General features: G+C 44.4%; 1 protein-coding gene across 1 annotated transcript; it reads left to right on the top strand.

Annotated features, from left to right (window-relative positions):
* The first annotated feature begins 1,654 nt into the window (after nucleotides 1-1,654).
* Nucleotides 1,655-3,159, top strand: LOC135877771 (uncharacterized protein F54H12.2-like). The gene is made up of 2 exons (XM_065403325.1): nucleotides 1,655-2,617; nucleotides 2,878-3,159. The coding sequence occupies exons 1-2, from the start codon at nucleotides 1,655-1,657 to the stop codon at nucleotides 3,157-3,159; spliced, it is 1,245 nt and encodes a 414-aa protein (XP_065259397.1).
* Nucleotides 3,160-12,028: the final 8,869 nt, after the last annotated feature.

Consider the following 12,028-nt stretch of genomic DNA (forward strand, 5'->3'; position numbering starts at 1 on the left):
GGCGTATTGCTGAGGCTGAAAAAAAGCGTGAGCTGCGCAAGTCCAGAGCTGCTTGTACATCATCGACAGTGCCATTACATGTCTGCCCGATGTGTGACAGGACGTTCCACGCCCGAATCGGACTGATCAGTCATCTTCGGACGCACAGAGCCCGGTCATCGAAAAAATGAGTTGTTGAGGTCTTCATCGATAACGATGGACGAACATCATCCAAATATGCCTGGGCCTTAGGCCTAAAAAAAATGAGATAGGATTTACAGGATTGAAAAAGTTCTAGTGGAGAAAGGAAAAGGGAGAAAAAAGCAGCTACTGGTGAAATGGTTGGGGTGGCCCGAGAAGTTTAACAGCTGGATGGAAGCTTCTCAACACTGTGACATTTAGATATGAACAAAAACAATTCCTCCTGCAAAGAGAGAGAGAGAGAGAGAGAGAGAGAGAGAGAAAGATGAGCAACAGCGGGTTTTACATCAGTTTGCCTAGTAACGCCAGCTCTGGGGTTTTTCCCCAAAACACCAGCTCGAACTTTTCAATATGCCTAATTAAGCCCTTGGATCTCCCGGGTGCCTGGGAGGTTGGGTTAGTGGAAATACAATACCCGCACAGCTGGAATACTATCAACGAAGACATCCCTTTCTAAATCACCTTTGGAGATATGGCGTGGAGTTTCATCCTACGGCGAGGTTATTACTCATCCATATCCAAATTACTGGATCATATGAACAGTACCATGGTTCATCATCCCCGACCGCCTGAGGTTGTCATGAACTACTACCCTGTGGGTAGAAAAGTTAGACTTAAATCCGCCGATTTTACTTATATTTTTTCTACTGGTGGGAAGCTAGCTAACATTCTGGGTTTGGGCCCCAAGCGCGGCATCCAAAAAATCCCCTTCTCGGCAGACATCGCAGGGGGTTTCAACTCCTTGTATCTATACATGGCTATCGTAGAACATCAGCTTTGGGGGGACTTTTCCATTCCCCTGTTACGCTGTGTCCCCATCTTAGGAAGGAAAAATGAGTTTGTCACTATCACCTGTGATAAACCTCATTACATCCCTGTCAGTAAACACCACATCGACACCATCACCACTGAAATAAAGACAGATCAGAACAGACACATCTCTTTTCGCTTCAGCAAGGTGATTGTCAAGCTGCACCTCTGTTCCTGGAGAGAGCAAGGTTTCTAAAAAGCAAAGCGCTATGGTGATCCTAAAAAATTACGGCAACCCCACCGTCTACAGCAACTATTACAAAGCCCAGGCTAGATACGCCCCTCCTGGATATCATGGGGCCCCCATGATGGACGTGGTTGGTGTGGGCGGAATATTCCATAGCCTCTTTCAAAAAACCATACCGCTTTTGAGGAGGGGGCTAGAGATTATTAAATCCCACGTAAAACCGCCACTCAAAACATAGCATAGCGCTGTTCTGGAGAAGGTGAGGAATCCAGCTGCACAGGAGCGATCTGGGATGATGTACATTAAAAGGAGGAAGAGAAAGAGAGATGCATCATACCCGTGACGCATTGGTCCTCCGAAACCCTTTAAAAGAAGGGCTTTGACGCACAGAGCCAGCCATAAACGAAAGTCCAAGAGGAAGCCTGGACGAAAGAGGAGATGCTCTCTACCTGGTTAAAGAGATATATTTTAATTAATATGGCTTTTGTTCACTGCGGGTCTGAAGAGTGCACCAAATCCAAACTAGACTTGTCCCCTATGCAGACAAGCATCGAGAAAAGCATCTACATCAAGGTGCCGCCTCTATTGGCCATTATGGAGGCTGTCCCCATCAACTTTTTTATAGCAGGGAATATCATAGATTATAGGGATTTAAACAACACGCTGCTGTACCTTTGTTGCAAGACTGTAAAAGGAGACGGAATTGAACTTGCTGGGGATGCCGAAGTGGGCCTGGTGAGTTACTCCATGGCATCAATTTTCAATCATTTGGATGTCACACTGGGAGACTGCCTCATAAGCCAAAGCAACAACTGTTACCCTTACAGGGTCTTTATAGAATCAGTGCTCAATAACAGCGATGACACCCTCGCCACACAATTTTCCACCGACCTGTTATACAAAGACACTCCTGGACAACATGAAGAAACAGAGTTGGATGGCAGGAATCTAGGATTTGTGAGGCGGGCAAAGCTGATGGCCCTGAGCAGGATGATAGAGTTGTTGGGTCATCTACACAACAACCTGTTTTTTCAAGAAAAACTTTTGTTGAACAGAGTGGATGTGAAAATTAAATTGATACACAGTAAAGCTGCCTTCTGTTTAATGGGCGATGTGGCCGAAGGCTTTAAACTGCGCATTGTATCTGCGTCCCTCTTTGTGAAGAAAGTATGGGTGGCCCCCGGCATCTGTCTTGGGCATGTGCAGGCCCTGCTTACCACTAATGCTAAATACTCTGTGGACCGTGTGGAAATGAAAGTGTTTAGCATCCTTGCAGGCAGCAGGATCAGTAACCAGGAGAACCTGTTCTTGAGACAGTTATCCAAAATGCTTGTCCTAGGGTTTGTGGATAATGATGCCTTTAACGGAAGTTATGCTAAAAACCCCTTTCATTTTAAACATTATGATATTCATTTTGTGGCCTTTCAGAGTAGCAGCCGTGTTAGTCTGTATCCTCAAAAATAACAGGAGTACTTGTGGCACCTTAGAGACTAACAAATTTATTAGAGCATAAGCTTTCGTGGGCTACCTTAGAGACTAACAAATTTATTAGAGCATAAGCTTTCGTGGGCTACAACCCACTTCTTCGGAAGAAGTGGGTTGTAGCCCACGAAAGCTTATGCTCTAATAAATTTGTTAGTCTCTAAGGTGCCACAAGTACTCCTGTTAATTTTGTGGCCTTGTATGTGGATGGTGAACAGGTACCAACCAAGCCTCTGCAACCAGACTTTGAGGCCGGACGCTGCGTGAGAGAGTACTGGAGTCTGGTACAGACAGCTGGTAAACACATGAAAGATCGTTCTCTGTTAATCACCTGTGAGGAGTTTGCACAGGGTTACACCTTGTTTGCCTTTGACCTGTCTCCCAACCAGGAATGCGCCGATCACTATTCCCTGATTAAAACCAGGAACCTGAGAGCAGAAATACGTTTTGGGAAGGCTTTGACGGTCACCATCAATATGATTGTGTCGGAGAAAAACTGAGTTTTTACTTTTTGTTTGGGTATAGCAAGTTAGAAGCTATACTTCTAACTTATAATTTTACTTAAATAACCTTTTGCTTGAATTACTTACAGACATTTTTACCAAGTTTCACTGCTTGATTCCCTTTAGCAACTACAGAGTTAACTTTTTACTCTTTTTTTTTAAATTACTTGCTTGTTTTTTAAAACTACACCCAACTCAACTCAGATTTTACCATTCCAATTATTATTCTGGGGATTTGAAATCCCCATGCTTATAATTACTTACTTTTTTTTTTTTATTATGCCCTTAAAGTTTTTAACCTGTTTTTTAATTTTTTTATTTATTGCCTGCCCGCTTGGGCCCAATCCTGCTTTTCTTGCTGAACCGTCCCTTCCATGGGCACCGGCTTTTTCACTACCAATTTAGATAGGAGGGTGGGCTTCTCAACTAGCCCCCACCCTTCCTGGTTTCTTTTTTTAAACATTTTTACTCACAAGGCTACCCGAGTCCTTCCTCGTGAGGCTTGCCACTTGGGCAAAACGCAGGGCCCATTGGCGTTTAACTATTTAATTTTTTCTTGTGGCAAACACACTGCTGTTACAGCATATGCAAACACAAATGGTTAAATTCTGACAAGTCCCTGAAGGACCGGTACTTGCTTAGCCAGTGCTTCCTTTTTTGCCTGGAAGTTTTGTTTCAAGGCTTGCAATTTGCCCTGGGCATAGGTTTGAGTTGCTGCCTGGTTCATGATCTATGCTTTTAATTGCTTAATTTTAGTTATCAAGTACACAACTCTTCCTATTACTCTAACTTCTCTATTGCCCAGTCCTGCTACGACTGGGGTAGATCCACCTGACACCCTTCCCGGTCAACCGGGGTGGAGAGAGGAATGCTAAATCCCTCTCCGGTTTTCAGACTTACTGCGGCTGAGAGTAGGCACACTTTCATACTTACACACGTATGTTCAGACTGGCCACGTCTGTGTATAACGTTGAGAGAAGGTGCTGTGCAATCTCCAACTTGCTTCCTCTCTTGGGAGGGCAGTTCTTTTACACCCTGAAGTCTTTTGGGGCGTCTTTTCAGTGATTCCAGTCCAGGCCGGCTGCCTGTGGCTTCTTCAGCGTCCCCAAACCACGCCGGCTCCAGGGTCGCAAAGGCAGACTGTTGGATCTCACTGGACAGTTAAGCTTTGCAAATGTAATTTCAGCACTGTAACTTGTATTGCCTTTGGTTTGACTATGTCTATATTTTTTTACAGCCAGCTGGGGCCGAAAGTAGTTTTTTTTTGTACTTAGCCTGGTCTGCATTGATTCTTGACCTTGAACGCAGATTAACTTTCTCTTTATTTTTGGACCAAGCTGAATTTCAAATTAACCCGTTCCTTTCCTTAATAGACAAATTGCTCCCATTGTGTGTCAGAGGCTTTCTTTTTTGGTGATTAAAAACTCCTCTGAGATGTATGATCTTATTTAGATTGAAGGTACCTTTTAGTGGGCATTGTTTAGATGAATTTTCACGCGTGTAATGATTCCAATTCTCTAAATACCTGCAGGTTGATGGACCATAATGTACGTACATAAAATAAGCTGGGGTACCCTTAGGGGGTGAGAGGGAATCCTTAGACTGTCCCCCACCCATTTTCCAATCACACACACAGGGAGGAGGATGCCCTGTCCGCGCTAGCGGCATATAAACTAAGGATCTCTCCCTACAGGGTACTCACACAGGAGAGACTAACGAGGATAGCCATGACCTCCTACACCTTCCTTCAGCAAAGAGCGTCGGCTAATCTCAGAGAGACGGCGCCGCTTACTCTGTTGCATCCAGTGAGATGGTCCGACAGTCAGTGCCTCACACGGAGAGGAAAAGGGGAGGGAAGATGGGTTCACACACTCCTAGACCCAGGCAGCCTCCTCGCCGGACGATGCCAGGCCGAGTTAGCGTACCGTGGGTCGGATCTCCTAAAAGATCCTTTAGTTACCGGGCTTGCGTTAGAGTAGTTCTGGTCACGAGCCAAAAGACTTCGCAGAGTACTCTGGGCGTCTTCCGGTAACACTCAATTCACACTGGTGTACACACACACACACACACACACACACCAAGGCCTTACTCCAGGTACTATTCCCAAGTACCTCAGGTACTATTCCCAAGTACCTCGATGCATCACTCGAGGCGGTAAAAACCCCTCTTGAGGCGGTAAACAACCCCTCTGTCCGGACTATGAGGCAGTAAAAACCCCTCCTGCTGAGGCGGTAACAACCCCTCAACACAGGTGCAATCCTATGCACCTCGCATATGCATACAGGGGGCGGCAAACAATTCCCCTACGCCGCTCAGCATCTGACCTTGCTGCACAGTCAATAAGTTCGGATGGCGTGAGCCCAACAGGGACAGACGGCCCCACGGACAGTCCTCCTCCGACACCCCAATAGAGATTTCAAAAGGTCTCCTACCTCTATTGTGGCGCCATGGGGTTCGAAGGGGAACGATCCGTAGTAACTGCCGGTGCCTCTGAGGGCGTTGCCATCCCGGACGAGCCCCCAAATTGTCGGAGAAAAACTGAGTTCTCACTTTTTGTTTGGGTACAGCAAGTCAGAAGCTTTATTTACTTTCACAATTGTGCAGAGGGAGAGAGCCAAGCAGGTCTCTCTCACTGATACCTAATTACAACAAGCATTTATACCTTTCAATAATGAGGGACAGCTGCATTTTGTTATACATAAGCCATTTTGATATTTTATTTCTTAATTGTTTTGACTTTTGCCAACATACAATATTTTCTATACCTTATTTACACAAGGTCTTCTACACCTTATTTATACAAGGTCACAATAACTTCTTACACAGTACTTTCTCACCCGCCTCACACAATCCTCGCTTCTACAAATCTCGCGTTATCAGGGCTACAGTTAGCCTGACTCTTGCTAACAAACTGTCATGCATTGCAGTTCTTTTCTGACAGTTCTTTTTCTGCTTCCACAATTGTGTATGAAGTTTTTGACAGTATCATAGAGATAAATCAGAGGAGAAAGGTTCTGTTTGACTACATGTGAATATGGACACCATCCAGCTCTCACGTGCCTTATCAGTGGACCCTTACACAAAAGAGAATTTCTTAGATGAGTTCCCTTGCGATTGGCTCCCTGGCGGCAAGCTGTCTCAGAGACCCTAGGTTTGGTGGTCAACACGCATCCGTACAACCAGGGTCGGTGCAAGGTCCACATTGCGCCCCCCCCCAGCCCTGCGGCAGCTCCCTGCCCCCCCCGCCCTGAGGCACCCTCCTGCGGCAGCTACCTCCCCCCCGCCCTGAGGCGCCCCCCTCCCTGCGGCAGCTCCCCACCCCCCCGGCCTGGGGAGTTGTGCGGCAGATCCCCACCCCAGCTCAGCTCTGCTCCGCCTCCTCCCCGAGCACGCCGCCCCGCTCTAATTCTCCTCCCCTCCCAGGCTTGCGGCGCCAAACAGCTGATTGGCACCACAAGCCTAGGAGGTGGGAGAAGTGGAGCAGCCGCTGCGCTGGGAGAGGGAGTCTGAGCCGCACGTGTCAGCGCGCCGCCGGCAGCCCAGCCCAGGAACGCTGTAAAAAAAATTGGCACCGCTTTTTGGCGCCCCCAAATCTTGGCGCCCTAGGCAATCGCCTAGTTTGCCTTAATGGTAGCACCGGCCCTGCGTACAACCAACCGGGTGAACACTGGCTCGCCTTGAATCTGGCGGAGCGTAACCATGGAAAGTTTTTTTACTCATACGGGCATCCCCCCGAATAGTGTGTTGTTTCCTAGAAGCATTATGAATTTTTTAAAAATGCCACCAACATTGCATTTCATACTAGATAATTACAAGACCCTCGCTCTGTCACCTGCAGCTATCACTGCATGTTTTTGTTACATCACCATAGCAAGGATTTATCTTTTGACCAGATTTTAAAATTGTATTCTAACGACTTAGTGCAAAACGACTGGATGGTGATGAATTTTGTAAAAAATATAAAATGTAAATTCTCAGGCATGCCTAGCCTCACTTAAAACATGTTTCAACAAACCCAGACGTGTGTATCTTGCAACGATTTTCATAGCCATGTTACCCAATAAGGCACCCCAGGTGAGGAGTTTAAAGACAATTGATGTTTGGTGGGGGTTTTTCTTTTTTTTTTTTTTTAAACAATGACCAATTCAGAAAAAGTACACATAGATATTAATTTTTTTGAAAAGTATAGAAATGTTTTATTTAAAGCAAAACTTTACCAGTTTTAATTTTTTTTTTTTTTTTTTTTGTAGAACATGAAAAACATTACACACTGAGCCATTTAGGTCTTTTAGCCAATTTTCATTTTTTAGACGGCAAAAAAAGGATCAGTGTTTCTTGATCACCTCTGGTGTAGGTGGTCAAGGCCTTCAGGCATTTCAAAAGATCTCTGTTGGCCATGTTGCCCATGACGGAAGATGGGCCGTTCAGTTCCGCTATGGCATTCACAAACACATCCCATCCTTTAGGTACGTGTCTGCTAGGAACAGAGCGCGTCTGAGTGACGGCCCTGACTAAGTCGAGCATGTTAGAACCATTAACCACCGAGCCTTTGTATACAAAAGCCCCTTTATCATTCCAAAAAGAGATATTTTTATCCTGGCCCAGCTTATTTAGCAATACTAATGCATTTTTCTTATAACGCTTATTCACGTTATCCAACACCTCCTGAGCAACAGAGTCTGAGGTCTTTGGTGTTTCTGGGGGTTTGGCAGTCACACTCTGTTCCGGTGTGAAACAGACTTATTTTCCCTTTATCCACATCACTCTGCTTCACGTACGTTAGGTACCTTTGAAGCACGGCGCTGTAAAGTTTAGCCTTTCGTATTCGGCTAAATCAGTCCTTTGAAGAACAGACTTCATTTCAGCATCCAGTAAGCGGGTTGCAGTCGTTTTGATATTTTCCTCCGCCGGAGGGGTAGCCCTTAATTGCACCAGGTACATTTTTTTCTGCATACTCCATTATTGATTAGTCAAAAGCCCCGTTATCAGAGGGATAGCAAAACTTAATAGCGATCCGATAAATCCCCCAGACTGCTTCACCAGATGCTTCTTTCTTTTAAGTGAAACCCTTTTATTACACAAAGTTTTTATCAGCGTGCGTCTCTTTTTCAGCACATGCACTTGATTCTGTCAAAGGTACGTTTCCTTTTAAGGTATTGAGTGCTATTTCTGAGATGGCCGCTACTAAATTGTCAGAGGCCGAACCCAGTATAGCCTTCCTTTGCTGTGGGGACAATCTGCTGAGTAATTTTAAAAGTACCAGATTTCTCTTCACGCAGCTAGACATGTTTTCAGTCAGCAACCCTGGCTGTTAAAAAGGGCCTGCTGATAATTCATCTCTTTTTATATCCAGCTGTTGTTCTTTTCAAAGTATAAACCGCCGGCCAGTCTGGAGGGAAAAGACCAGTTCTTAGTCTATAAGCTTCTGGTGTGGAAGCATTTAAATCCACCACCAGATAGCCATAAGGTCTTTTGGAAGCATCCTCAAAAGCTTCTAGAAAGAATTGTGCTTTGCCGGTGTACATTTGCTGAGCAAGCATAACGATTTGACTGGGGTTTTTGAACAGAACCATGTACTTTGTGTTTAGGTTCATCGTGTGACACTTTTTTCCCTGACAAAATATGTTCTGAACTATATACATAATGCTCAGATTCCTGTGATGCACTTACTTGGTAAAGGCTTTCTCATTTCATTGCTTTCACAAGCAGAGTTCATCAGATTGTCTATGATAATCATATTTACTTTATTGGTAGGAAACAAACAGTCATCGTCAAAAGCATCAGGCATCCCCTCCACAAAATTGATAAAGGGATATTTACCAAGCAGTTCTTTATACAGAGGTTGCCAGCAACTGTAACACCACACAATGTTCTCAGGCATAACAGACAACATTCGTTTGGCATTATCCAACATATTTTTTATAAAGTAACTTTTCCCACAGTTGCTAGACCCTGCGAGAATTACAGAAAAGGGGTGCTTCCACCTCGTATCCATTTTCAAAAGCTGTAGGGCAGGGTTTTAAACCATTCTCTGAGGATCCTCTTGTTGCAAATGACTTTCTGCATTTTCTTAAGGGTCTTTGTCTCTATTTGCCACTGATTTTTGTTCCTTACAATAGGGGGCTGCTGCACCTCTATCTTTTTTGGGGTGTTCTCTCGCAGGGCCACGCTATAGTCCAGGACAAGATCTTTCAAACTGTCAACGTTGATCTTTTCACAGTTTGCTACATTCAGGGTAATCCCTTTGACTTTCATTCAGGTCTTTCCTCCCAACAGCTTGTATCCGTATGTTTTCGGGCCAGCTGACACAAACTCGGTGATGTGTTGATCTGGCAGGATCTCACTTGTGAGGTCCCCTAAATAATCCCCCAGAGGAGGGTTCCAGTCACCCTCCCTTTTCACAAATATCACTGAGTCAGTGTTGTGGTACTGGCACCACTCTTGCAGCCTGTTTAGCAGGTTGTTTAGTTCTAAGTGGGCATAAGCGGTGGTGAAACAGGCTATGAAGATGTTGGTATTGCCAGAGACTGAGTACTGGGCTTTTGTGTGCTTCCAAGACACACACGCTATTTCATCATTGATAAACTCACAAGATGAAACCTCGTAATATATCTTTTGCATAAGGCAGGAACCCTTTGTCCCTCTGGGTTTCCACCCCCCCTCACTGGAAAAGCACCAGGTTAAAGATGGATTCCAGTTCAGGTGACATGATCATATGTCACTGCAAGACTTCATTGCCCACTTGCCAGCACACACATATACAGGAAGACTCACAGGTAAACACAGCCATCTGCGGATAATGGTCCTTGTTAATGGGAGTCATCAAGATTCCAAACCATCATTAATGGCCCACACTTTACATAATTACAATAGGCCCTCAGAGTTATATTTTATATTTCTAGTTTTAGATACAAGACTGGTACATTTATACAAATCGGATGATCATACTCAGTAGATTATAAACTTTGTAATGATACCTTACAAGAGACCTTTTGCATGAAGCATATCCCAGTTATGTTATATTCGCTTATTACCATATTTTTCTAAAACTATCCCAGTTACATTATATTCACTTATCATGTTTTTATAAAACCATATAGACTGCACAACGTCACAAAAGGATCTATACACAATTTTACCTCTGTGAATTTACCAGAGCCTCTCTCTACAATATCTCCCATCTCTGTCATTTTCATGATCTCTTCTCTGTACAAGATACAGGCTTGTCTCAAAATTTTGACATCCTGCCGACAATAATATGCAAGTTCTTTCTGCATGTCAAACATCTCATATCTGTTGTCCCGATACCAGTCAAGAAATTCTGCTTTCTCCCTGGGCATCATGCTATCTATGTCCTCGTGCTCCACCCTGGGCATAGGCCCCACGTAATTTTGGTTTTCTAAAGTGTTAAAAAAGTGTGGGAAATATCCTTTGCAACCTTCAAACCCCATCGTCTGTGGGAGCTTGCTAAGTTTCATGGGCAAGAAGTTTAAAGAGTCTATAAAACGAATGCCCAGGGCCTTAACTTCCACACACATAAGTTTACTACCCTGAGCTATCAGTTCTAGGCACATCTTTTCCTTCAGTAACTGTCTAATGACGAAGTACACATCGTAACCTTTGGAATTGTGCTTGAGGAGCATGTAGTCCTGGAACTTTTTGCCAATAAAGGTCTTAACAAAGGTAGAAAGACACTCACAGCAAAAATGTAATTGGGCACATGCAACCTCGTCTCCTGCGTGCACTGAAAATCATAAAAAATATACTTTTCCGATGATTCGGGCTTTCTAATGCTATCCATAAAACACAGGTGGCTGCCTATGTCACCAGTGATCAAACCCTAACACTGCTTACAATGCCTCCCTTTACACCTGTGCCCCTTGTCCACGTAAGACTGACACTGATCACAACGTTTTAGACAGGCATTCAACTTGTTTTTTCAATGCACAATCGACGTGTCTATCTAAACACTCTTTGGAGCAACAATACAGTCTACAACTAGGACTTCATGGCCACACTGTCTGAGCACGTCGCACTCAAGCAGAGGCAGCAACAATACCTGCAAGGGTGGTCATGACTGTACAACGTGTGACAAAACTCACAATAATTTTTCACACCAAACTTTTTCACATCCAGAACCCCATAATAATGCTCATCATGCAACAGGATGAAAAAAAGTCTTGGGGAACACTGGGCCTCCTGTTTTAAAAAAATCCCACCCACCTTTTGCCGCATAAAGTACCACCTGTATGTTGACTCCTAAATGCTGTTCAAATGCTTCTACATTGCTGAGCATAATCTTTTTTTGATCTGACCACCCCAGTTTCTCATGCAACTTTCTCACCCTGTCTAACAATTCTGCGTCTGTGGGTTTACAGTCAGACATGACGGCCAAGAGCCCGCCCGCAAAACACAGATTGGTACCGGTGTCAGTCAGGTCCAGGTCTACTAAACTCCGTCTCTTTTTATGCATGTTTTGACTATTGAGGATAGAATTTAAAACTCTATGGCCACTCCCCCACCCCGCCCAGGTTTTTTACAACTGTCACAATGAGGCGCAATGTCCCATCCACATGCATCTCTCTATTACTCTGTAACAGCTTTGAGGTCTGGTTTAAGAAGTCTTCAGCAGATAGCTCATCCCTAATTCTTCTTACCAAAAACAAAGGGTTGGTTAAATTAAGACTCTCCAAACGTAACTGAACATAATCATCAGGGGCTACTCTACTGTTAACGTCATCAAGAACTAACTGTATCCCCCTGTGTATGGCTTCAACGACCTGCTGAGCTGAATTTATTTGCTCAAAATTGACAAAAAATTCCTCACAATACACCGACCCCCCCAAATCTAGGTAATTCCCATTGC

The sequence above is a fragment of the Emys orbicularis genome, chromosome 4 (assembly GCF_028017835.1).
Source record: "Emys orbicularis isolate rEmyOrb1 chromosome 4, rEmyOrb1.hap1, whole genome shotgun sequence".
NCBI lineage: Eukaryota > Metazoa > Chordata > Testudines > Emydidae > Emys > Emys orbicularis.